Below are 27,293 nucleotides of genomic sequence, written 5' to 3'. Positions count from 1 at the left end.
AAGTGCTGCGTAACAGAGTGAGCGCCTGTTACTCGTCCCAGCTTCTGCCAACCTAGCAGTTCAAAAGCACATAAAAATGCAAGTAGAAAAATAGGGACCACTACGTTGGGAAGGTAACAGCGTTCCGTGCGCCTTTGGCGTCTAGTCATGCCGGCCACATGACCACGGAGACGTCCTCGGACAAGCGCTGGCTCTTCGGCTTTGAAACGGAGATGAGCACCGGCCCCTAGAGTCGAAAACGACTAGCACGCATGTGCGGGGGAACCTTTACCTTTAGTCAAACTATGTTTGGATGAGTTGTCCATCTTCAGCAGCAAAATTTTAATGCTTCCAAATTCTGTTTAACAGATTGGGATTGAGAATTATAATAGGATTATAATCCCTTTATTTATTTGGGGGCACAATGACTCAGCAGTTAAAGAAACTGAGCTTGTCAACTGGAAAGCTGACAGCCAGTGTTCAAGATCTGAGGGTTGCACAATGGGGAGAGTTCCAGTGGTGGGATTCAGCCGGTTCGCACCACTTCAGCAGAACCGGTAGCTAATTTTTTTGTTGCCCAGGCCCAGAATGGACTTCCGGAAGTGGCATCCACACACAGAACCAGTTGTTCACATATTTGAATCCCACCACTGGAGAGTTCTCATTACCTAGCAGTTCGAAAGCATGCAAATGCAAGTAGATAACTAGGTACCTCTTTGGTGGTAAGATAACAGCCTCAACGTATAGTCATGCTGTCCACATGACCACAGAAAGGCTGGCTCCCTCGGCTGAGAAACATAGATGAGCACCATGCCCGAGAGTCGGGGAACGTCTGTCTTTACCTTTACCTATTTATTTATAAAAGTTATTGGCCACCCATCTTGCCACACACTAACTCTTTACAGTTATAGTCCCTCCCTTGAAGGTTCTCTATGAGTAAACCAAGTGTCATCTTTTGTTTACGATCTATCCTTCAAATATTTCATTAGACTTAGTGTGATACCTATGCACCATTTTCTTCACAGAGGCAAATACTAAAGTTGCATTTTTTTCTTTCTTGTTTCAGAACAAGTATGTTTATGTAACCCCTATAATTTGGTTACTGTACTTTTGTGGTGATTCAAATTGAGATGAAGAGGAAGTGGATTAAGTATATTAATTAGATAATAAAGCTGTGGTTCCCAAAGTATGCACTGCGACATCCCAGAGCACTTCAGCCAATTTAGAGGGGTGCCAGGTGATAACACAGTGAGGGCTGGTATCTGTCAGACATCATATGAACTGCAAACTTAAGGGTGTGGTGGGAAAAATTAGTCAGGGGACCATGAGCTGATAAAGTTTAGGAATCTCTGATATAAATAATATCTTGGCTGATCTTAACTACATCTTGATATCTGTTAAATAAGCATCCTGCACTGAATTCATGAAATGCCTTCGGCTCTTTGGGCCAGATGTCAAGTGGCTTTTTACCAGCAGTAAATCTTAGCCTGAAGCACAAAGCCAACACAAGCAATTATCTTGCATTCCACAGTAATAAGATTTCCTCACTTCATGACCCTGTAATTTCAAATAGCACTTTGAGAAATCAGCAGCAACCTGTTAAAATGTTTAACATGTACAAGAAAGCAGAATTCAAGGTCACGAAGAATCGGCTGTTTCAAGTTGCCCTCCTGCAGCTATAAAAGAATTGTCTGGTTGCTAATATACGTGGGAATTTTAAAGCCACATCCATTACTCAGAAATGAAATAAGTAAAAGTATAAAAAAGTGGAGGGGAGAGATGGGGAGAGGGGGAGATTTGCAGTCATAGGAGGCGAGGTAAATTCTTACATGGACTTTTCTCTCTACCTTTCAGCTTATTTCTCCAATTAAACTATTTCTTGTTCTCTCTTCACTGTTAAATTTAGAACCGCTAGCCTTTCAATATTATAATCCATAATATATTAGGAATTCAGTTTTAGATAGTTCTAATCACTAGCAGCTGTGGGATGTGGATAAAATGGAGGTAAACCTTTTGTTATGCAGGAATGAACAGGGACATTATATATCTTGGGGTTATATATCTCGGGGACTCAATGTTAAACACCAGTTTGGATAAATATGAGTCAGCCCAGTTAGGTGCAGCACTTACCTAAAGTTGGCTGATCAAAAAGTTTAAATAGAATTGCAGTCCTTGAAAAGAAGACCCTCCCCCCCCAGGGCACCCCAAAATTGCAGGCTAGATTGGGAAGATGAAACAAACAAAAAAACTCCCAGAAGAGATGATAAGATACTTTTGTACTGCTGGCAAGAGAACTGCCTGGATGTGTCACTGAAGTCACCAGCACCTGAGTCCAACTAGAAGCGTACCAATGACCAACTGATAGAAGGCTATAAAAGGGACAAAGGCAATTTTCTGTAATTGTGGATAAAGGGTAGTGCACTGAGTTCACCTGCATTTTATTTACTGTTCTTTCTATACACCATGCCTTTCCTAACCTGCCACTGAATTAAATAGCTTCTTGGCAGCTGCCAGAGATTGCCAATGCTGTCTAAATAGGTCAAGGCATTTTTCCCTTTCCTGAAAAGACAGCTCCTCAACACCCTAGTTTGCTTCCTGCTCCTCAAGGCTGTTTCTTTCACCCAACTTTTCTGGCAATTCTATCCTATTAGGCTACTCGTCTTGCACAGTCTGATTTTCTTGCATCTACTCAGGTGCCCCTCCACCCCAAATATTCAGCTCAAAACATTCCAGTAACACTTTCCTCAGATTGTTGGGGGCAATTAAGCAGACTTTGTAATAATGCCGCTTGGGGGGGGGGGGCAAAAGCCCTAATAAGCAGGCATATACATAGAATGAAGGCTATTGCTAAGCACATTGGTTTGTGCTTAAATTGTAAGCCCCCCTGAGTCTTCGGAGAAGGGTGGGATATAAATGGGATTAAAATTAAATTAAAATTAAAAAAGAGCCTTGGTGGAGCAGTGGGCTAATGCCTCCTTAAGTAACACCAGCTGCCTGCAATTAGTGCAGGTTCGCGTCCCACCAGGCTCAAGGTTGACTCAGCCTTCCATCCTTCCGAGGTAGGTAAAATGAGGACCCAGATTGTTGGGGGCAATTAAGCTGACTTTGTAATAATGCCGCTTGGGGGTGTGTGTGAAAGCCCTAATAAGCAGGCATATACATAGAATGAAGGCTACTGCTAAGCACATTGATTTGTGCTTTAAATTGTAAGCCGCCCTGAGTCTTCGGAGAAGGGCGGGATATAAATGGAATTAAAATAAAAAAATAAAAAAAATAAATTAAATTAAATAATTAAATTAAATTAAAATTCCTCAAATTTCTCTCCCCACCCACCCCCCACTTCCATCGCCTTTGCCCTCTTTCTACCTGCCGCCGCCCCCTCTCTTTGCCCCTCAACTTGGGGCTTCCAAAGAGCTCTCGGCCCGGCGACCCCTCTTGTACCTGAGTCGCTGGGCGCCCCGTTGGCTGCTTCGAGTCACCACCAGGGTGGTCAAAAGCTCCCGAGCGGCTCTTCTCAGCGAGGCGGTGGCGGTAGCCATGTGGTTCCCCTTCGCACTACAGATGTAACGGCGGCGGCGGCGGCAGGCAGTTCCCCACCCAGACTTCGGACACTTGCGGCAGGGAAAGAGGCTGGAGCGGCAGCTGGAGCGCGGAGATAGCGGGAGTCGACGCGGGAAAAACGGGGCGGGCGGGCGCCGCGTTGCGCTTTCGCTCCCCGAACTTGGACGCTTGCCGAGCCAAGTTCGGGCTCGGCTCTGTCGCGTCAGCGAGGAAAGTGAAAGTGGGCGGCGATTTCCTTCTTTGGGACCGGCCATTCCCGGGCGGGCTGGGTTCTTCTGGGACGGTGGAAACCCTCGCTTTAGGGCAGCGTTTCCCAACCTTAGGAACTTGAAGATGCGTGGACTTCAACTCCCAGAATTCCCCAGCCAGCTATGCTGGCTGGGGAATTCTGGGAGTTGAAGTCCACGCATCTTCAAGTTCCTAAGGTTGGGAAACGCTGCTTTAGGGCTTCCTCCCGCGCTGAGCGCTCGCAGGCTCTGGAAAGAAGAGAAACTCCGAACTGAGGAGAAGAAAAACTTGCACCAAACCGAAGGGAAGCAACGCTTTTTTAAAAAATCCTTGCAAGAAAGAAGGGCGCTTTTCACCACCTCCAATCCCGGAACCGGTTGGAGAAACAGCTGGTCTTCCCGCGAAGGTGGGACTTTGTCCTCCGTCGCTCCGTCTGGGGGTCCAAAAAGGCTGTCCGAGACCTTCTTCCTTTCTAGAAGGGGACCCCGAGAGCTGCGGCCGCTGCTTTTCTGGAACGGCGATCGTCCGAAGCGCTTGCTTAAAACTGTAGTTAGAGCCCTAGGAAGCTGACTCGTCCATATTTCAAGGGGTCGTTTGTGGGATACATTTATGTGCACCTCCAAATGGGTCTATAGGGGCAGAAGGCATTCTTCCCAAATTACCTCACCGGGAAGAGAAGATGCTATATAGAGCATATACAGTTAGATACAGTTAGGAAAGGATAATTTTCTCACTTGAGGAACACACTTGTGCAACAACTGAGATACCGTGGAAGAGACACACATACACATGTAACTCCTCTTAGGCTATTTTAATGTATTATGCCTTAAAATAAATTATTATAGAAGTAGATAACAAAATATATATTATTGTATCTACCTGTATGTTTCTATTGTAATACTAGTAATTACTGTATACATAATAAATTACTGCAGTTGTAATACTTGTTGTAATATATGTAATAAATGCTATTTGATAAGAGCTTGTTGTTGTTATTAGTTGTGAAGTCGTGTCCGACCCATGCGACCCCATGGACAACGTTCCTCCAGGCCTTCCTGTCCTCTACCATCTGCTGGAGTCCATTTAAGCTCACACCTACTGCTTCAGTGACTCCATCCAGCCACCTCATTCTCTGTCGTCCCCTTCTTCTCTTGCCCTCAATTTTCCCCAGCATTAGGCTCTTCTCCAGTGAGTCCTTCCTTCTCATTAGGTGGCCAAAGTATTTGAGTTTGAACTTCAGGATCTGGCCTTCTAAAGAGCAGTCAGGGTTGATCTCCTCTAGGATGACTGGTTTGATCACCTTCAGTCCAAGGGACTCAGAATTCATATAAAATTATCTAATTCAGTTTCATTTGACTTGATGACCTTTAACTGTGTTGGGGTTTCCACTTTTGGAATTTCTGACCAGCATGAATTTAAGAGTTCCCAAAATCCCAGTCACCAGTTTGTTGTGATTGCCTCTCTTACAATTTTCAGCCATGTACAGTACTAGATGCTGGAAAATTGGAATAATTACTCTTTTAAAAGCCATTTAAGCGAATGACCCCTCTAACTGATTTATGAGCATTTGTTTGAAATTCACTCAGTTTTACTCTAAGCCAGATAACCTATTTCATATCAGCAAAATAATTATTTCTTATAGGAAAAAGAAGCCAGTATTTTTAAACCAATAAACATCATGGAATAAAAATCAAGTCAAACACCCACCCCCCCCATCCCAATATTTAGAATCATAAATATTGAAAAAGACGCACTGGATGAAGATTGTGGTAACAGAGTTACCACAAAAGAGTGTCAGTCATTTGTCCATTAAAGAAGAGTGCTTTGTAAATTCCATATTTGGCCAAGGCCATTTTTTTCCAAGATGGCATGCTGGAGCAATACAAAGCTTTCTGAGTCAAATTTATTTGGAAGAAAATTTACAGTTTCATTCCCAAATATATATTTTACTAAAATACTAAAAAATCACTGAATAATTGCCACAAAAAATGATACATGTATTATTCTTTTAGCTGTGTTTTTGGTTACAACTACCTCATTTCCTTATATTCCAACGAAATATAAATGCTGAGCTGACAGTCAGATATACAGATCATCCTCGACTTATGACCACAATTAAGACTACTATTTCTGCTGTTAAACAAGGCAGTTATTAAGTGAGTTGCACCCAATTTTAAAACCTTTTTTTAATCCTAATCATTAAGCAAATCATTGCAGTTATTAAGTGAATCATGCAGTCATTAAGCAACTCTGGCTTCCCTCATTGACTTTGCATGCTGGAAGGTGGTTGTGAAGATCACAAAGGATGCTGGGATGTTTGCAATCGTCATACTGTAAATACATGCCAGTTACCAAGTTACCCAAATTTTCATCATGTAACTGTGAGGATGTTATGTTGTATGTGCAAGGACTAGTTTTAAGTCATTTTTTTCAGTGCCATTGTAACTTTGAATGGTCATTCAACAAATGATTGTAAATCAAGGACTACCTGTAATTCTTTGTTCAGGAGAGAAATTAAGAGTTTCAGAAAACTTCAAACTTGGTTGAACAAAGTGCATACATAAATGATTCTAGTTATAAAAGTGATCACACCTCATCTTAAAAAAAAAAAGAACAGGTGAAATTGCAAGTCAGAAGAGACCAAATGGGAGAAGAGACACTAATGTTTTGTGGTGTGTGTGTGTGTGTGTGTGTGTGTATGAATTGGTGGTAGCTGGGAAGAAAAAAGAAGAGTCTCAATTTGGGAGATATTTTAACCATTTCCTGCAAAGGAAGGTAGAATATGGATAATCCCTGATTTACGACTGATCACTTAGTGACTGCTCAAAGTTACGACAGATCTTCCCAAAAGGTACTTACAACCCTGTTGTAAAGTTCTGACAGCCTCCCCTCCCTGCCCCCAGTCACGTGGTCATATTTTGGGCACTCGGCAACCAGCCCACATTTATGGACTTTTGCACTGTCCCACAGTCTTGTAATCATGATTTACAATGCCTATAAGAAACAATGGGTTCACATAAGAACCATGACATTTTTATGTGGCATTTGCTTAACAACCATGGTGTTTGATTTACAATTGTGGCATTCACTTTATGACTGCCACAGCCCACTTTACAACTGTTATGACTTACAACCCTAATTGCCAGGTTCAATTATGGTCCAGGACTACTTATATTACTTCAAAAAAAGCCTATGTTTAGATCCAGATATTACTTTTTGGTTAAACATCACATATTTTGTTTTCCTACATTGATATTCCTGTGTAATACCAACATCGCCTTTCTTTGTACATTGTACAGAACCGCTGATTTAGAATTAGTCTCTGGATATGAACATTGGCAAGATCTAGCTTGACCATCAAGTGAAAATAGCCTCAAGGAAATAATGAAACATATAAGAGAGATCTTGTTTAATTATGGTTGAAGAATCCCAGCATTCAACAGTGGCCAAAAGTGAGATCTTGTTTTGTGAACAGGTTATAATTGTGCTATCAGGTACATTTCATATTTACAAATGCATAATTAGGAATAATGAGGATAGAGAACGTGCATCAAACAGTGGATACCTGTCTATATAGAATGCTTCATTGAATTACACTGAAGGGATTTTATTATGCTTAAGGTTGATATCAGTAATATTGATATTAGTAGTGATACTTTGTAACTATGTGTGTGTGTGTGTGTGTGTGTGTGTGTGTGTGTGTGTGTAAGCAGCTTTGTAGGTGCTTTATACTGTAGTTATATAAAAGCAAATGTTTCATGCTTTAGGTACAGATGATTGCTTACATGAAAAAAGCAAGGTAAGGGGAGAGGGGGAAAGGAGTTACGGATGGAGCCTGAGTTGCTGTGTATGAGTCATCATCTAGGAATTATTTTTCTATATCTTTTGGTTCCTAGTACCAAGACTGGATCTCCTTGTTTTGGAAAGGTATAAAAGGTGGAAGACATCTTTCCTGGTTGTTGCCTTTATCTCTCTACCAGCCACGAAGAGAGATGTGGCCACCCAACTCTATTCTGACCAAAATAAAAGTTGTTTGCTTGTTGAAACCTCGGCTCAGGAGTTTCTTTGGGTCTTTTAAATTCCTGAGTAATGCTGGGGCAATTGTGAGGCTAAGTGTAAAACCTTACAACACATTAACAATTAAACAATGTGGTGAAAAATTCTGAGTCCCTTAAGAAGGCTCTGCCAACTACATCAAAGGAACACACTAGAATTGAGGGAGTTTCAACATTTCCATTCAATCCAACCTGAAACATTTGAGTTCAGGTTAACTAGGTGGCTAAACGACGCAGAATAAGGCACATTATGTGACTGTGCTGAGTTAAGATGGCACCTGTGGCAGTCCCAGTTGCCATCATTAGGTGAAATCTCTATGATTGCAACATCCCATGGTCAGGTGATTGCCATTTGCTACTTCCTGCTGGCTTCTCAGTTGATTTTTCTTGTCAGAGGGCAGTAGTGAAGGTTGCAAATGGCAAGAATGTGACTGCGAGATGCTACATTAGCCACAACTACGAAGACTTGTTGTAAATCACCCTTATTATTCAGTGCTTTGAACAGTTGCTGAACAAGTGAATGCTAAATGAGGACTACCTGGGCAATCAATTCCTTGAGTTTATATTTCAGAAAGCATATATCTGTTCCTTATCCTCTTGTCATAATTATCAAACTTGTCACATAATCTGAGCAAATATATCTGTGAAGCTTGGTATTCTAATTGGTGGAAAGCACTTGATTTGTGAGGTGATCAGATTGCCCTGACTCTCCCTTTGATTCTTGTAGAGTGGAACAGCTCTCTTGAATGTAACTGTTGCTTTTATTTGATCTAAAATGGTCTTTTAACTAAGTGTCTTAGGGCTAAGTTTGAGGCAGCAAAGTATTGATTCCAAGACAAATCAGCCTTATTATTCTTTATTCTATTATTGGCATTTTTCATAGAACATATTTCTTTACCACTTCTTTCCTCTGCTTAGATCTAATTATACAATTTGGGCAGAAAAGTTCTGATACTGTAAAAAGGAATGGTTTAGGTAGCTTTTACCCTTAGAGAACTCTTATTCTGTCAGGCTGTAAAACGAAATTTCAGAGAAATGTCATGTTTGCTCTTTAGAAGGCAATGAACTTAAGTTTCTTTTGCAATACGTACCAGACTTCAATATTGCATAATTTTAAAGGTCTGAACATAGATTTCATGGCATAGATCCAAGAAGGCAATGAGTCAGAAAATCAATATACAAGGAGCTTGATCTCATATGTATTTATTTGAACTAACTCCCATGAGTGGTCTACTGATAATTTTGGAAAGACAAAAACTTCACTGAAGAAAATCTATAGTAATATATATTATGTGTCACGTCAGGTGGACTCTTAGTGACCATATAGAATGCCTTCCTGGACAATCTATCCCCAACTTGATCCTTCAGATCTTCTAATGGTCCACTCATTGTAGGTAGTTGACTTATGATCAGGGTTGAGCCCAAAATTTCCATTGCTAAGCAAGACAGCTGTTAAGTGAATTTTGCCCCATTTCTTCCACAGTTAAGTGAATCACTGCACTTGTTACTTTTACAACTGTGTAAATAAGTTGTAAAGTGAATCTGCTTCCCCATTGACTTTGCTTTCAGAAGATCGCAAAAGGTAATCACATGATCATGGGACACAGCAACAGTCATAATACTTGCCAGGTGCCAGAATTTGAACCTGTGACCACGAGGATGCTGCAGTGGTCATAAGTGTGTTAAGTCACTTTTTCAGTGCCTTTTATTTTCAAATGCTTGTAAGTCGAGGACTACTTATACCACTATAACTAGGTCCATCCACTTTGCTGTTGATTGTCCTTTTTTCTTTCCACCTTGCCCAGCATTTTTTTTCTTCCTCTTCCTCCTGGCAAAAATCAATAAATACTCAAAAACAAAGACACACAGAGCATTAAAACACATCGGTTAAGAGCTGGGCTACATGAAGGGCTTTGAGGGTGTTGATTAGACTGGAAAATTGCAAAATGATCGGTGCTATCAAGAATTCTAGAATAGAATAGAGCAGTGGTGTAGTGTGGGTTGTCAGCACCCGGGGCAAGGCAAGTAATTCCCTTTAGCCTTCTGTCCCTCCCCCAGATAGTCCCTCACTCTCTCTCCGCACCGCACCGCACCGCACGCCTGGCACCCCCCTTCCACAGTGGGCGGCGACCCGGCGGCTCGGATCGGATTCGCACAGCCAGCACTGCAGTGAGAGAGAGTGAGTGAGCCAGGCAGGGGCAGAGAGCTGCGAGTGCGAGCGCACCCCCCCAGATGTTGCACCCGGTGCGGCCGGCCCCCCCTGCACCCCCCACGCTACGCCACTGGAATAGAGCTGGAAGGGACCTTGGAGGTCTTCTAGTCCAGCCCCCTGCTCAAGCGGGAGAACCTATACCATCTCGGACAAGTAACTGTCTAGTCTCTTCTTAAAAACCTCCAGTGATGGAGCGCCCACGATTCCGGAAGGCAAGTGGTTCCACTGATTAATTGTCCTCACTGCCAGGACCTTTTTCCTTAATTCCAGGTTGCTTCTCTCTTTGTAAGTTTCCAACCATTGTTTCTTGTCTTGCTCTCTGGTGCTTTGGAAAATAAGTTGACCCCCCTCTACATATTGTAGTATTGTCACCAAGAGGGAGGTTCCAGATTAATCCCTTCTCTATCCTGGAGAAGCTAAACAGACACCAAATTTCACTTTATCACTGCTAAACTTTCTATTCGGCTTTTTTAAATTCAGAAACGGAAAACGCCGCTTGCGGACATGCTTCGTTGAGATGATGAAGATGATGATCCAATAGCAGCGGCCCACGTCGCCGGCTAACCTCGAGCGTAACTCCGCCCCCCACCCCCACCCCCCGCTCAGATTAAACTGAGCCCAAGGACATTCATAGCCTCCGGAGGGCGCTGCGGGGCCATTTCCTGATTTCCGCGAGGCGTTCTCGCTGCTACGTGGCTTCTCTCGCTGGTTGTTCTCTAACGTGGGAGGGGGACCCGGAGAGAGAGAGAGAGAGAGAGAGACAGAGAGGGAGGTCCGGAAGCGGCTGGCCCGGGCGGGCGCGGTAGCGGCGCGTGAGTGAGTGGGGCGTCTCCGCGCGCGGGTCTCCTTCGGCAGGGAGGGCTCCCCTTTGGTCTTTGGCTTCCAGGTTGAGGCGGGCGGGCGCAATTCTGTCTCTCGAGCTCTCTCACGGCCACCGGCTCGCTTGGTTTCGGCTTGCCTACTGCCGTTGCCGTCCCCGTCGGCTAGCGCGGCGTGGCAAAGCGGGTGGGTGGTTGGGTAGCAGTAGCGCTGGGGGAAAGGGGTGTAACTGCTGCTGCAGGGCCTCTTGGAGTCGCTGCAACAGGAGGGGCTTCTCTCCTGGCACCGGAGACGGACGAGGGTTGCTCGTGAGCCGCGAACACCGCCGTAGAAGTCCAAAGTCCACCCGGGCTGGGCTTGGCCGCGGGGTGTGTGTGTGTGTGTGTGTGTGTGTGTGTGTCTCGCTCTCGGTGCCACTTTCGTCCTGTTGACTCCATGGCTCATACGTCTGCTAGACTCTGCTCAACCCCGTTTCAGCTTAACACGTTACGCGAGTCCTGCTTGTGTGCTTAAATCCGTGATCAGTGTATCGTCAATCTCAGAAACCTGGACTCATTAGTTAAACTGGTCCGGTTAGCCCCGGCTAGGGTTGCATGCCACAAAAGTTGTGAAAACGGAACCTAGAACTTCCTTAATGAGAACAATTAACCAGTGGAACGGCTTGCCTCGAGAAGTTGTGGGTGGTCCAACACTGGAAGTTTTTAAGAAGAGATTGGACAGCCATTTGTCTGAAACGGTCTAGGGCAGGGGTAGGCAACCTTGGCTCTTTTATGACTCATGGACTTCAACTCCCAGAATTCCTGAGCCAGCATGGCTCAGCTTGGAATCCTCTCTGTTTTTCCCCTCAGCATGGCTGGCTCAGGAATTCTGGGAGTTGAAGTCCATGAGTCATAAAAGAGCCAAGGTTGCCTACCCCTGGTCTAGGGTTTCCTGCTTGAACAAGGGTTGGACTAGAAGACCTCCGAGGTCCCTTCCAGCTCTGTTATTCTGTTAATTTTGAAAATATCCAAATCACATGGTACCATTTCAGCCTGTTTCTTTACTTAACTTGGCTTGACAGAGATTCAGCAGCTGCAAAGTTCCCCACTGGAAATTATCATTAGGAAAAAGTGCCTGATGTTTGTATCACCTGATGAAAAGCAATGGGCTTCTGCTCTTAAAAAAAGGATTATAACTAACTGCAAGTAATAAACATTAAGTTTTACAGTTAAGTTTTACAGTTTACAGTTCATTTCAGTTTTCCAACACCCAACTGTGAAAAATGACAAGGGATGATATATCAAATAGTTGTGGTGGACTTAATTCCATAAGGTTAGGAAGCTGGCTTTGTTTCTATCCCTGGGGTACAGTGGAAGATGCCCTTGATTTAAGCTTGACTTCTTTTTCCTGCTCAAGTGATCATTTGCTTTGAGGAAAGGACTCTAGATGCCTATCTTCTCCATATATTTCTTGCCCCATTTCAGACTCTTGGTGCTGACTTTAATATCCTGAACAGCTTGGAGCTGGAATGTCTGGCTGAAGAAATATTTCCACCCACCTTTTTTTAGAGAATGAAATTAGGTGGGTGGTTGTAAGTGACAGAGCTTTCTCAGTGGGATGTCCCATAGATTCTTGAGAGTCACCCACCAGCCTCCCACATAAGTAAAAATGTTGTTTCCCCCCCCCCTAGAAATTAGAAATAATTTCTAAATACAATTGAAATATGAGTCCATACGGTACACACCACTTTCTTGGAGTAGAACTTTGCCTCTGATGACTTTCTGGTCCATGCAGAGTTTTTTTTTTTAATAACAGTTAAAAAAAAGCCACAGTTTGCTTCTAGGGTGCTTTTCAACTTTGTAGTTCCCCTCCCACACACACCTGACATTCCCTGCTAGCCGTGTTTTCAGGTTTTAACCAGAACTGACCCAGCTTCGCTTCTGAGTCAATACAAAGCAGGTACAATTGCTAATGGTTGCTATATTCTATAACAGTGATGGCGAAACTTTTAGAGACCGAGTGCCCAAACTACAACCCAAAACCCACTTACGTATTGTCGGGTGGGCATGGCCAATTGGGTGGGTGTGGCCCATTGGGTGGGTATAGCCAATCGGTGGGCCTGGCCCATTTGGTGGGCATGGCTGTGGTGGTAACAACAGACTGGGTGGGACTAAAAAGTTCAATTCCAACGTTGTGAGATCTTTTTTTTTCCTGCGAGAAGTTGAAATTGATTGAACCTTTTTTTTTTTGCACACGGTGATGGAGACCTAAAGCAAAAAGGTTTTTAAAAACCCAGCTGAAGGCCCAGGAGTGGGGTGATTGCCTGTGTGCCCACAGAGAGAGTTCTGCGTGCCACCTGTGGCACACATGCCATAGGTTCGCCACCACGGTTCTATAGAATTTGCTTTTTATATAACCAGCACATATAGTGTTTATTATTATATATGTTAAAGATAAAACAATATGTCAGTAAAATAACCATGTGTATTTAACTATCAATAAGATTTGTCTACCGCCCTAATATGTGAAACCTGACTATTTCTATTTTCTTAGGAACATAAGTATATCAGATTGATTGGACGATTTTGCTTCATTGGAAATTATGGCAAAATCTGCAGGAAAAGGAATTAATTTGAAGGACAAACTGGATGGCAATGAACTGGATTTAAGTTTGTGTGATCTGAATGAAGTCCCAGTTAAGGAGCTGGTAGGTATCTGTTTTCTTATGGCCTGTAGGATAATACAGGTGCTTATGTAGGATTCTGTGTAAAGTTATAGGGTTTCTGAAATTCATTGGGGAATGAGTCAATCTTGCACTTCTTTAGAAAAGTAAATTTATATTCAATTTACATTTACAGTTGAAATATTGTTAGAACTAGTGGGGCTACTCTTAAAAAATACATAATTATGAAACATTGTAGAGGTAAAGGTAAAGGAGTCCCTATAGATTTGTCTCTGGTAGCCATTGCTGACTATTGGTGGTGCTCATCTCCATTTCAAGGGCCATTGAGCCAGCGCTATCCAAAGACATTTCCATAAGTCATGTGGACAGCATAACTTCACAGAGTGTTGTTACCTTCCCACCAAAGTGATACCCATTTATCTACTCACATTTTCATGCTTTCCAGTTGCTAGGTTGGTGAGCGGCAGCACGGGTGCAAGAGGCGCAATGCACCACGCAGCCTCCTGCAAGCGGCAGCAGTGCGATTACCATGACGGGACTCGTGGCCTGTGTGGGGCAGCAGCGTTGCGATCTGCATGAGGAGCCATGTGGCGTCTTGCCGTGAGCGGCAGCAGAAGAACTCAAAACATGCACATGATGGAAACAGGTCAAGAGGTTTCAGGGGAAATCTGAAATCTCTTGACCGGTTTCTGTCATGTGCACCTTTTGTATGTTTGCAGTTTCAGACAACAGCCAGTAAGCATGTCGTGATGCTGGGCTGTTGACTACAGAAAGCAAAATAGCAACAGGGTTTGAATGTTTCCTTGAAGAAAATGTATGTGGATTGTGGGAAGGTTTCTTCTTGTTCAGGTGTTGCCTTTTATTTTGTAGAAACTTCTAGATTATCAAACTTCAGAAAAGTTTTAACTTTCACAAAACTTCATACCTCTCAACTGGTTATGGAACTCTAATAATACAAACAGAAATCCATAAATTCTGTGGCATTGCCATCTGGTAAAATTTTGTGATGACTAAAGCTCTGCTGAAGATCATAGGAATAGGCGGGGTGAATTATGCTTCCCATCCCCTTCTCAGCAGTTTATCTTGAAATTCCTGTTTCCTTCCATTGGAAACAGCAGTCTCTAAACAGGTCCCAGGCTAGAGATGGGATAATGAAAGAGGGCATATGAAAGCACAGTGAGTGAAAATATTTGTGATCAGGTGGAGCATGTGGGAATGAGAGTATATATAGGCGTTTCCAGTTATTTATTTATTTATTTATTTATTTGTTTTTATAAACCGCCCTTCTCCCGAGGGACTCAGGGCGGTGTACAAAATAAGATAGGCATACAGAATGAACCGTAGTGAAAAACAAACAATAGTAAAATACAAATTGGGACCCCAATAAGAGCTATCAGGCCAGGCCGGACTGCTGGAACAGGTAAGTTTTTAATTCGCGCCGGAAGGTGCGGAGGTCGGGGGCCATCCGGATTTCGGTTGGCAAGCTGTTCCAGAGGGCTGGCGCACCCACTGAGAATGCCCTCCCCCTGGGGGCCACCAGCCGACATTCCTTGAGCGGTGGCACCCTGAGGAGGCCCTCTCTGTGGGAGCGCACAGGACGGTGGGGCGTTGACATTGGCAGAAGGTGCTCCCGCAGGTAGTCCGGACCCATGCCATGTAGGGCTTTGTATGTCATTGTCAGCACCTTGAACTTCACACGGAAGGCAACTGGAAGCCAGTGTAGCGCACGGAGGAGAGGTGTGATATGGGAGTATCGGGAGGCTCCCAAGAGTGTCCGCGCCGCTGCACTTTGCACCAGTTGAAGCTTCCGAGTGGATCTCAAGGGCAGCCCCAAGTAGAGAGCGTTACAGTAGTCTAGGCGAGAGGTCACAAGAGCATGGGTGACTGTACGTAAGGCATCCAGGTCCAGATAAGGCCGTAATTGGCGAACTAGTCGAACCCGGGAGAAGGCCCCCTTGGTCACAGCTCCTATGTGATCTTCCAGGGAGAGCTGCGAGTCAAGGAGGACACCCAGGTTGCGGGCCCTATCAACAGGGGGTAGTAACTCGTCCCCGATGTTAAGGGATGGGATGTTCTGAGTATCCTGGCTAGCCGGTACGTACAGCCATTCAGTCTTGTCCGGGTTCAGTTGAAGCCTGTTCCTCCCCATCCATTCCCGGACCACTTTCAGGCAGCGGGACATCACGTCGAGGGCATCACTGATGTTGTTTGGAGTTGAGATGAAAAGCTGGGTGTCATCAGCATACTGATGGTACCCTACTCCAAAGCTGCGAATGATCTCGCCCAGCGGTTTCATGTAGATGTTGAACAGGAGAGGCGAGAGGACCGACCCCTGAGGTACTCCGCAAGCGAGAGGCCTCGGGGTCGACCTCTGTCCTCCTGCCAACACCGACTGCGAGCGACCCTGGAGAAAGGAGGAGAACCAGCGCAGAACCGTGCCTCCCACTCCCAGTCCCCTGAGGCGTCGCAGCAAGATACCATGGTCGATGGTATCGAAAGCCGCCGAGAGGTCTAATAAGACTAGGACAGAGGAATGGCCCCTGTCCCGGGCTCTCCAGAGATCATTTATCAGAGCGACCAATGCCGTCTCCGTGCTGTACCCCGGCCTGAAGCCCGATTGGTACGGGTCTAGATAAACCGCTTCGTCCAGGATCTGAGGGAGTTGGTGCGCCACCACGCTCTCAACAACCTTCGCAAGGAAGCGAAGATTGGAGACTGGACGAAAGTTATTCAATGAGGATGGGTCCAAGGTGGGCTTCTTGAGGAGAGGTCTCACCACCGCCTCCTTCAAGGCGGTGGGGAAGTGACCCTCACTCAGAGAAGCGGAGATGACCGCCAGTTATGTGAGCAACCTGTGATTTCCATTGCCTCATGTAGCTGAAGGCCAAAAGACCCCATTTCTAACTCATTGATAAATCTCGTGGGATTTAAATGATGTAATTTAATTCTAAATTAAGATATGATATCAGGCCATAACTATAATATACTGTAGGTAGTCCTGACTTATCATAATTGAGCCTAGCATTTTGATGCTAAGTCATTCCAGCCATTAAGTGGTCACCATGTGGCCTGATTTAATTTTGCAGCTGTTTTTATGATGGTTGTAAAGCAAGTCACCACAATTATTAGGTAAATATATGATAATTAAGTAAACCCATTCTCCTGAATGGGCATTTTTTGCAAGACTGGAAACTGGCAAAAAATGTTGCAAATGCTTATGTGACATGGGATGCTGCAACTGGTTATAATGCAAGCTGGTTGCCAAGTGCCGAAAATATGATCGCTGCCATACTACCACCATCACCACCTGTGGTCATGTGATCATAATGTGATCACATGACCGCAGGTGGTGATGGTGGTGGTATGGCAGTTGTAACTTTGAGAACAGATTGTAGTATTGTTGAATGGTGGCTAGTAGAACTGCCTGTATGGTAAGTGAGTATCTTTGGGATTTTGCTATCTAATGAAAATGTAAAGCTTGCCCATATTATAGCAAATATTGAATTCTGAAGGTTTCTGTTATCAAAATGTAATACTAAGGTTGCAGGGATTTATTGTTGGTTAGTAAAGACATGATGTAGGGACGTGGTGGCTCAGTGGGTTAGGATGCTAAGCTTGACGATTAGAAGGTCGGCAATTTGGCGGGTCGAATCCCGAGTGCCGTGTAACAGAGTGAGCGCCTGTTACTCGTCCCAGCTTCTGCCAACTTAGCAGTTTGAAAGCACGTAAAAGTGCAAGTAGAAAAATAGGGACCACTATGGTGGGAAGGTAACAGCGTTCCGTGCACCTTTGGCGTCTAGTCATGCCGGCCACATGACCACGGAGACGTCCTCGGACAGGTGCTGGCTCTTTGGCTTTGAAACGGAGATGAGCACCGGCCCCTAGAGTCAGAAACGACTAGCACACCTTTAAAGGCATGATACAATTTTAAATTCTAATTCTTTGGTTCTTTTTCAGGCAGGACTTCCAAAGGCGACAGTTTTGGATTTGTCCTGTAATAATCTTGCTACTTTACCAGTAAGTTTCAACCATATATCTTGGAGGAACTTTCCCTTATTGATGTTATATAGTATATACAGTCTTATCTTCTGTGGTGGCAAAGGAGCTTTTACTGTTATTTTCCGAGATAAGACCATTGATTATTGGATGTCAGAGTCACTGAAAAGGACAGTGCTAAACAATTTATAAATTGAGTTTCTAAGCCATAAACTGTGGCAATAAACCACAAGAATAGGATACATGCAATATACTGTTGGCTTATGTGCTTTGAAATGTGCAAACCCAAATATCAAAGTTGGAAGGACGTGCAGGTAACCCTTTTTTTCTAATGTACGCACTTTCATTTCACAATGAAGAGATGTACTGTATATATGATACACAGTTTTATACTATGTCAGCAGATAGTGCGAGGGTGACACTAGGCAACACCAAACTTGTTCTTCATGTAGATTTGCAACTAGGATCCCATGAGTTTAGAATAATAGTATTTTGATATGACTTTTTTTTCCTTGGAACATGTTTGGTGCATTGTGTATTTCCATGTGAGGCCCCAAGAAGAACACGTGGAGTTACTTCTGAGTAGTTTATTATTCTTTAGCTACAGACAGAGTATTCCCAGACTAAAACCGCTATCTGCATAGCCCCAGATATACCGGTAGTCTGTGAACTGCTAGGGAGGGGCCGCCCTCTTCCTGCCTACCATACTTTCCAGGCTCCAGTGCCTCTTTGCCCTCTGGGGAAAAGCCCCTTCCTCCTGCGACTCCACCTCCCATCACATCTCCTGGTGGAAAACACGTGTCCTGGATGTGATCTAAGAGGAAAGGATAAGAAAGGTTGCGTTCCCATTTTATAAATAGCTTAAGAGAGAAACTGGCCATTAAAGTCTTTGAACCTCCAGCCTTAGATATCACTTCTCAGTTTTCTGAACAGGTCAGTCCTGTGTATCTTTGTTCAGAAATAATTTAAGTAGCCTTATGCCTAGCAAGGGCATGGTTTCATGTTTTACTTATGTTTGGGTTCCAGTCAGAGTTCTGCAACTTGACCCATCTGGTAAAATTGGATTTAAGCAAAAATCGGCTTCAGCATCTACCGTCGGACTTTGGGCGCTTGATCAACTTGCAACACTTGGATCTGCTGAACAATCGATTGGCTACTTTGCCTGTTAGTTTTGCCCAGCTCAAGGTAATCCTGTTCTTTTACAACTTTTGGATTGGGTTTAGCCTAGGAGATATTGGAGATTTTTTTTTATCATTGTCCAGCAATAAAGGTGCATTTAGGTATCTGTTCTTACTGTTCTTTGCTCCGAAACACCGAAGGCAGCACTAATTGGAATGCTTCCAAAGAGGTAAAACTGAAAAATGATGATCGTGATCTGGGTCTAGTTCTCAATGCATTTCCCTTTTAGAACCTGAAATGGCTTGATCTGAAAGACAACCCTTTGGATCCTGCACTAGCTAAGGTAGCTGGAGATTGCTTGGATGAAAAGCAGTGTAAACTGGCAGCTGTCAGGGTAAGTTAATTCACTTTTTATTTTGGTCCAATGGTCTTCCTTCGCCTTTGAGTCAGTTTCTTAATATTCTGGGTCATTTTCTCACTTTTTTTTTAACTCACTCGTAAGGCAGGGCCCCCCAACCTTTTGGGCACCAGGGACCGATTCTGTGGAGAAAGATTTTTCCACACACCAGAGGGGGCGTGGTTTCGTGTGTTGCCTGTATCCAGTGGGTGGGGCTTCACTTGTTTGTGCAGCCCGGTTGCTGGTATGCCCCTCCCCCGTGCTGGTCCATGGTCTAAGGTGCAAAAATGTCCCAATTCAAAAATAAAAAATGAACTATAAAACTTTTTTTTAAAAAAAATCACTACAGGTGGTCCTTTCTAGTGCCTTTCCCTCCATATCAAGAGCTGGCAGACAACAATTCCGGTGAGGAGGTGGTGAGCTAGACGTCCATGAAGGATGGGGGCAACATTATGGTGGAGATCAGCAGCCAGAGGGTGAATCCTGGCTGGCTGGCAGAAAGGAGAGAGACTGTGATCACCTGCATATACTCTGGGCAGCTGCTCCTCATGAGTAGACCATAGGAACTGGGGTTTTTGTAGTCAGCTTGTGAGTCAAGTGGTTGAGAGTTAAGGGGTTGCAACTAAGCTCAAAGTTGTAATGTCTATATGGATGTAAAGCTTGGCCGAACCACATTTCTTAATCACATTTGGAATTAGATTTTTTTACTGCCTTTCAAATATTAAAACTCTTTGAATTTTTGGATCCCGAAGCCAGTTTGTCAACCTGGGAAAGGAATTCCAGCATATTCTCAATATTATTTAGGTACCAGAGGAGGCCTTTAGAGGAATTCAAAGTCTCAAGCTGCTGGACTGATTGATTAGATGGCAGATTTTTAGGATGGAGAGTTTCCTCATATTTGCATATAGGATGGAGCAATTCCACAATTCAGGGCCCTTTCCCCTTCAGTTTGTTTTGGCATTTAGGTGTGGGTAGAACCCTTGAGAATTCAGTTTGCCTATATTTACAACTATCTGGACACCTGCTCACCAGAGTGCCCTCAAGGGATAGGACAGTCACAGTGCCTCAGAAATCGCGGCTTAGCAGGGAACAACACGTTCCTTGTTCTTTCTGCACAGATATTGCAGCTGAGAGCAGTGATAGGAGGAACTGGCTCTTTTCTACGTCTGTCTCCAGAGCAGTCATTCCAGCTGCAGAGAACATGTAAGAGGGGTGCTGGACTTTAGGAAACAGCCCTTCGTGGCCCTGGAAAAGTACAGGGAATGATGCTGGCAGACATTGACCCAATGTTGTGGACATCCTTTCATTTATGTTCATCTCAATCTTTCCTGCTATCATTCCAGCCTTATTCCAGGGCCTGGGTAAGCCTGACAGTTGCACACACAATAGCCAGATCCCTACAGGGGTTGCTGGGGTTGGCAGCCTGGCCAGAGGGATACCACTTAAAGAATCAAACCAGGAAGAGTTAATTACAAATGCTAGTCAGAAAGGTTGAGGCTTACTCCAGTTCCTCTCAATCCAAGGCCTTTGTGTCCAAGGTACACTTAATATATAGGTAGTCCTTGACTTACAACAGTTTGTGTAGTGATTGTCCGAAGTAACAGCATTGAAAAAAGTGACTTATGACCATTTTTCACACTTATGACTACTGCTGCATCCCCATAGTCATGTGATTTACATTTGGATCCTTGATAACTGGTTCATATTTATGAGAGCTGCAGACTTTCTGCCAGCAAACTCAATGGGGAAGCCAGTTTCACTTAACAAAGGTGTTACTAATTTAACAACTGCAGTGATTCACTTAACAAATGTGGCAAGGAAAGTTGTAAAATGGCAAAACTTACTTAACAAATTTCTCACTTAGCAACATAAGGTTTGGGCTCAATTGTGATAATAAATCGAGGACTACCTGTACGTTGATTTTTAAGGTAACTAGATCTGATTTGTAGCTAAGATGTTTGTCATAGCATATACTTGAATTAATATTCTAGATGTTCTCTAATACAGTTTTATATTATAGTAAGTCATGTGATATGTTATTGCTTTGATTCCAATGCTTAAGCAATGCTTCCAATGTGGAAGATTCATGTTCATTGGCAGGAAGTACCTAAGACTTAACCATATCACTTTCTTTTTATTTTTCTTGGCATTTAAGAATAAACAGCAAGATATTTGTGTAAATGATTGTTGAAAATTTGTATACAAGAGAATAATACTAAATGCTCATGGATCAAATGCATTTTTCCATATTTCAGTTGGAATTCAGTTCTTACTATGGTTGAGGGCTTTGTTCCTCTCCCCTTCCTTTTTGTAGTATGTGACTTTGTTCACTTGCTTCATTCATTGGGAATTATTTTCTCTCTGGGCATATTCCTGAACTTTTGTTTTATGATTTATCTCATGGTTACTGAGAAATTGTGTGAATGCATCAATGCAGTGCATGTTATCTCAGCTTGCAGAGCTTGGATTCATTGAATGAGTTTACCAAAAATGTAAATATTGCAGAATATTTAGCCTCATGCTACATAACTAAGCTCCATTTCATGCTGAGTAAACTAAATTATTAATTTATCTTAAATAGAAAACTGCATTTAGATAGCTTTTTTTACTCCAAAAGCATTTTGTTAAAATAAATTGGATAACAATTAAAAAAATCTATTTTAAATTTTAAAAATCCATTTTTTAAAATTGTTTTTTAAAAAATTGATTATTATCCACCCTGCAGTCCACTAGTGGATCATGCCTTTGTGTGCAGAAATGAAGAGTTGGATTAAATGGCATTTGGCCTCTCAAGTCTTCTCGGTCTAAGAAGCAGATTACTTTTGGACTGGCCAAATTAACTTCCTTTTTGCAAACATCTTTCCTAAGATCATCTTCTCTGTGCATAAAGAAAAGAATGCTTCTTTTTCCCCCTAGTTCTTTAAGTGAAAAAAACTGATATTTTTGTATCTCAAAGGTATTGCAGCATATGAGAGTCATCCAGTCTGAATTAGATCGTGAGAGGCAACGAAAGTTAGAGAAAGAACAAGGTAAATTTAACAATTCTATTTCATTTTGTGATGTTGGCTTTCTTTGGGGAATGGCACAACTCAATTACACAGGATAGGTTTTTAACTCACATGTGGCTTATTACCAATGAAGCAAGCATTTTTTCCCCCATGAAATTAAGTTAACACCAAACTCTTTGGTATATATTTACTTTCTGTGTTATAGATCCTTATTTTCCATTAATTTTGACTTATGCTACATTCTTATTTTTTAGTATGCTTATATCTGTACCCTAAATTAGGTCTATCCTCCTCACTTCTCTTAACAAATTAACTCTTTGCCTTGCTTGTAAAAGTGGATGGAGTGTGAGTTTTGAGTTTGTATGTGTGTACTTTCCATGCCAGATGGGAGAGGTGGGATGCCCTTCCAAAGGTTAGGAAGGTAACACAGGCACTTTTTCTTTGGCACCACATTTTCTTCCGCCACAAGCTAGTTAATATATGCAGTTAAAAAAAATATTCAAGATGCATTGATTGCATTTGAGAAGTGGAGATTTTCTATATCAATATATAGAACAGAGATTGTTCTAGGACTAAATGCCCTGTTTGAGATAACAGTTCCCTTCCCATCCCACACTTAACAATTTTATCAAGAGTTTGTGTGTGGAGTGTTGTAATTCACCTGTGATGATTCATCTCAAAACCAGTATCAGAAATCAGTTCCTTGGCACTGTATAAATTAAATGATGTAACTAACTGAAGCCAATGTCTAGAGAATGTGATATACCTTTCTTCTTTTTGTGTTGTAATTTTTTCCAGTTCCTTCAGTATTGCAGCTTTAATTTAGGTCATTGTTATGTAATCAGTAAGGAGAACATAGATTGGGAGTCAGGTTATGTTATCCTCAAGGTCATTCTGCCTTTTAGTTGGACTAATTGATAGAAAAATACAAATACACATGATAGGCAGTACGGTAAGTATTCATTCAAATCCAGTGTGGATTATATTTAGTTGCTGACAGGTACACACATTGAAAAAAGTGGACATTGTTGGGGCAGTCTGTTCGGTAGAATAGAAAGGGCAGCTACAGCCTCCAAGATACGGTACTTTTTTGCCAAGCTGGTACGCACCCCGAGACACACAGAGAGAGAGAAAGAAAGAAGGTTATGGATATAGTTTGTTTTGTAGAGTAAAAAGGGCAGTTTGGCTGAAAATATTTTACTGCGATAAAATGTTAGCATCTTGCAGTTGTAAATTCCCTTTGATCTAAACATTTTATGTGACTGGGAAGAATCTCAGTCTGCCACGAACAGGACATTTTTTCACCATGCGTAGTCAGAATGTTATTGGCAGCATATTTTTACTTTTGTGCCAGCTTCCATCTCTCTCTCTCTCTCTCTCTCTCTCTCTCTCTCTCTCTCTCTCTCTCTCTGGCCACAGCCCTTAAGTTAAGCTATTGACTATTTCACCTAATCAAGGGGGCGCTTGAATGACTTTCAGTGTCGCCATCCAAGTCATTCTCATGCTTAAAAACGCAATCTGTTATCAATCTGTTCTTGAATAAAATTAATTTTCTTACACAATCCCTCACTTCCTGCCACTTCTTTAGTAGGTAGTGATTAGTCACAAGAGAGATTAACATTCTTACGCAATTCTTAAACAATTCAAGCTGAGATTAAAACAGCCCCTTAAAATAGCCTTCTGTTCTAAAGCAAAATTTGCTGCATGGCTTCTTTTTTTTTAAGAAGTAATAACTACTTTGGGTTATTAGTGTTACTTTTATAGGCTTTTCTGCCTAATTAGCAGCCTTTTACTTCTTAGCTTTGGGGGGTGGGGGAAAATGCACCTGAATCTCCTCTTGATTGTGCTGGGTACAATAGTGCTGCCTCCCCCAATATTATTAAGTCATTCCTAAATAGAGAACTTACATATGTTTGATCTACAGAAATGGAAGTCCTTGACATAATAAATGTACCAAGTTGTTCCAGAATGTCTACTGGCAGATGACAGCTCGGTGGTCTGCCCACTAATACACACAAAGGGTTGTTTCATATTGCTCATGTTATTGCCTTATATGTCCTTTCAGTGCTGGTGGAGGTTTGAGGGATTTTCTTCCCCTCATGGGTGCCCCCCAACATATTTATTAACTTTCCAGTTATAATTCTGAATTGTCAAACTTGTTTTTTCCATCCAAGTTCCAAATGACTGCTATCAGGCATGTCCACAGTTCCTAGGGATTTCCAAAACACTTTGGTTCATAATCCAAGCCCATTATGTGGTTGTACATCAACTTTTTAAAAAATATAAACTGCTCACAATTTATTTTCTTAGCATTACTCTGATTCTAAATGGTAATGGTATTGTTCTACATCTGATCATGGGGAAGAATGGTAAGCTTTGAAGGAATCAGGGTTTGAAGGTTCCTTGGTGCTCCGAGCACTGATAATGTTACCCAGTTTGGGTAATGAAACGTCTGCAAGAAAACAACCAAGCTCAGAGAGCACCAAGGACCCCTCATTTCAACCTTGAGCTATAAATATGCTCCTTTATTGGAATGGGGGAATAGCTCAGCTGTTTGACTGCAGATGCTCAATGACATGGAGACTCCACTAGAAGAGGTGAGTCTAAAATCATCTAGCCCGTTCTTGAAGATTTTGGAACAAAATTTAAGGTAACCCTGGTGGTGCAGTGGTTAGAATGCAGTATTGCAGGCTAACTCTGTCCAAGTCAGCAGTTTGTGACCCACTTAAGGTTGACTCAGCCTTCCATCCTTCCGAGGTGGTAAAATGAAGAACCAGATAATTGGGGGCAATGTGCTGACATATGTAAACCGCTCAGAGAGAGCTGTAAAAGCATTGGTATATCTGTATGGTATCTAAGTGCTCTTGCTAAAGGTAACAATGGGAGCAGAAGGCTTCTCCTTGGCAAATTGTACCACTTTTGTCTCTCAGAATTATACCATAAAATCCAGCCATTTTGCTTCTGAGTTTCAGCGGTATGATTTATTACAGGGGCTTGAAAGCTCTAAATAGCATGCTGCAGGTAGCAGCCCATCCTCAGGCCAGAGGATCAACTACACCAGGAGCAGCTAGCCAGACGACACTGGTTTTTGTGGGAGGATAAATACAACTTTGCTGAGTGATAATATTTTTGCAATAGAAGTTTGACACCATCATTTCAGCACGTTTAAAATGTTTATTATTGATAACGTACTGTACTTACATATTACAAAATATGTATTGAAGAGTTTATTTTATTGGTTATGGCTGGTGAAGAGAAGCCGTCACTGTTACTCTGTATTCTCATGCCTCTTATGTTACAGCATAGAAATGGATAGACTGGCCTTGCAGGCAACCTTGGTTGTGCTGGATGGATAAATTCACCACACCTCTTTCTCTTGATTGGACAGATCAGTGTAAAGGCACGGTTTTCTAAAGGAAATATTTTGGGTTTTTGCTTCTGTGCAGAGCTGGAGAAGAAGCGTGAAGCAGAGCGGCAAGCAAGAGAGGCTCAAGAGAGGGAACTACGTAAGCGGGAGAAGGCCGAAGAGAAAGAACGTCGGAGAAGAGAGTACGATGCCCTTAGAATTGCAAAGCAGAAAATGACAACAAAACAAAGAAGAGAAACGGGTGAAAATCAAAGTAAGAAAATAATGTGCTTGTGTAAAGGAAAAGTTCTGTAATAGAGAAGAAATTATCACCACTAAGTTTGATAAATACCGTATTTTCCGGTGTATAAGACGAATGGGCATATAAGAAGACCCCCCTACATTTCCTGTTAAATTATAGGGTTTGGGCTATATTCGCCGTATAAGACTACCCCTCTTTAAAAATTAAAAAACATCAGATTTGATTTTAATATGGTAATTTTAATTCAAATGCTTATGACATGCAGGTACTTAGTAGGAAAACTGTCACTTATAAACATAAGGCTGTTTGTCATCAAACATGTAAACATAAAACAGTGCAAGTGGATTAAACTTTTCCTAATTCACTCTAAAGCTTTCCCTGCGCAGACCAAATGGGAGATCCGTTCCAGGTTTTCCAGCCCGCCCGCCCAGTTCCTGAGTCAAATGTGTCCTTAGAGCTGAGCAGCTGCTCTGTTTGCTGCATTCCCCACCTGCCTTTCAAGTTGGGATAGACTGCAGCTGCTCTTCAACATTAGAAGGAAAGACGCCCAGACCCCAGCCTGTAAAAAATCACAGACTGTAGCTTCTTCTCCAATTGGTCCTGCTTTCCCTGTGCAGACCAAATGGGAGATCCGCTCCAGGTTTTCCAGCCAGCCCACCCGGCGTATAAGACGACCCCTGACTTTTGAGATTTTCATGGGTTAAAAAGTCGTCTTATACACCAGAAAATACGGTATGCTGTCACAGAACGACTAACAAGGACACAGAAGATATAGAACTAGAAACTCATGGGGGAAAATGCTCAAAAATGGCAAAAGAAAAAAAAGAAACAGACAGCAATCCACGTGCCTACTGAGATGTTTATTTGCCCCATCTCTCTCTGCCAGTTCTCACAACTGAGAAGTAAATTTTGGTTATATAATATAGCCATAATAGTAGCTTTTTATTTTTTACATCAGCAAGGCTAATATGTTAGCCATTAAGAAAAAAACGCCCATTAATCTGATATCAAAGCACTCACTATCTGGGCAGCAGTAATCCTAAAGTATAGAAAGATCTTGGCTGGACATTAAGGTTCCCTGAACTATTTGGGCTGAGTTTAACAAGCCACGTATGTTTGCCTTGAATAGTATCAGTTAAACATGAAAAGTCCAATTAATTTGCTTGCTATGCTTTGCTGTTAAATAGCAAAGATGATTTTAAATGGATGTACTTTGAATTTATGAGTTATCTGAGGCACAATGAATCTTACTGCTCAGTATGGAATTAATTTGGTTTGTTGGTCAGTTTAATACCACATTCTTGTTTTCTTTCTTTTTTTTCCACAGAACCCACTGTTTCCCATCCGTCACGTTCACTGAAAAAGGAACGCTCTTGGTCTAGAGTTTTGCTGAAGATGTTCCTGCTTCTCCTGTTAGGTGCCCTGAGTGCTCTGGCTGTTTGTAGGGTTACAGAGCTACAGCACCAGCCAGTGTGTGTTAGTGTGAACATGCTATATGAAGATGCATTGACCTTTTTACCAAGTCGTGAAATCTTTCAAAATATACTGCAGCCAAACTCACAGCAATAATGCTGTAAATGTTCTGAAGGACTCTTGCCTCCTGCTTTTTTTCCATTAACATAGCCAGAATTCCTATGGAATTGAACTCT

General features: G+C 42.6%; 2 protein-coding genes across 8 annotated transcripts in view; one reads left to right on the top strand and one right to left on the bottom strand.

Annotated features, from left to right (window-relative positions):
* Positions 1-3,826, bottom strand: part of ACSF2 (acyl-CoA synthetase family member 2) — a 71,357-nt gene extending 67,531 nt beyond the window's left edge. For all 4 annotated transcript variants that reach the window (XM_083353134.1, XM_083353136.1, XM_083353135.1 and 1 more), the window contains exon 1: positions 3,421-3,826. In XM_083353134.1, the coding sequence (XP_083209260.1) occupies positions 3,421-3,794 (374 nt within the window). In that variant the 5' untranslated portion in view covers positions 3,795-3,826. The remainder of the gene's footprint in view (positions 1-3,420) is intronic.
* Positions 3,827-10,729: 6,903 nt separating this feature from the next.
* Positions 10,730-27,231, top strand: LRRC59 (leucine rich repeat containing 59). Of its 4 annotated transcripts, none has more exons than XM_083353142.1 (8): positions 10,730-10,851; positions 13,387-13,540; positions 17,474-17,533; positions 18,539-18,697; positions 18,921-19,025; positions 21,985-22,057; positions 25,483-25,656; positions 26,972-27,231. In XM_083353142.1, exons 2-8 carry the CDS (start codon positions 13,436-13,438, stop codon positions 27,211-27,213), a joined length of 918 nt encoding a protein of 305 aa, XP_083209268.1. In that variant the 5' UTR covers positions 10,730-10,851; positions 13,387-13,435; the 3' UTR covers positions 27,214-27,231. The 4 variants fall into 4 exon arrangements, with proteins under 4 accessions (XP_083209268.1, XP_083209269.1, XP_083209270.1 ...); XM_083353143.1 differs by having other exon boundaries at positions 10,807-10,847; XM_083353144.1 differs by having other exon boundaries at positions 10,837-10,855.
* Positions 27,232-27,293: the final 62 nt, after the last annotated feature.

This window comes from Vipera ursinii, assembly GCF_947247035.1.
Source record: "Vipera ursinii genome assembly, chromosome: 2".
In the NCBI taxonomy this organism is placed as follows: Eukaryota; Metazoa; Chordata; class Lepidosauria; order Squamata; family Viperidae; genus Vipera; species Vipera ursinii.
This window is presented reverse-complemented; position numbering and strand designations above follow the sequence as displayed.

Bases quoted from the DNA above. Each gene is read 5' to 3' on its own strand.
- LRRC59 (XM_083353142.1), top strand. From the start codon at position 13,436: ATGGCAAAATCTGCAGGAAAAGGAATTAATTTGAAGGACAAACTGGAT. The intron at 22,058-25,482 runs GTAAATTTAACA...GCTTCTGTGCAG, and splicing joins AAAGTTAGAGAAAGAACAAG to AGCTGGAGAAGAAGCGTGAA. The intron at 25,657-26,971 runs GTAAGAAAATAA...TTTTTTCCACAG, and splicing joins AGAAACGGGTGAAAATCAAA to AACCCACTGTTTCCCATCCG.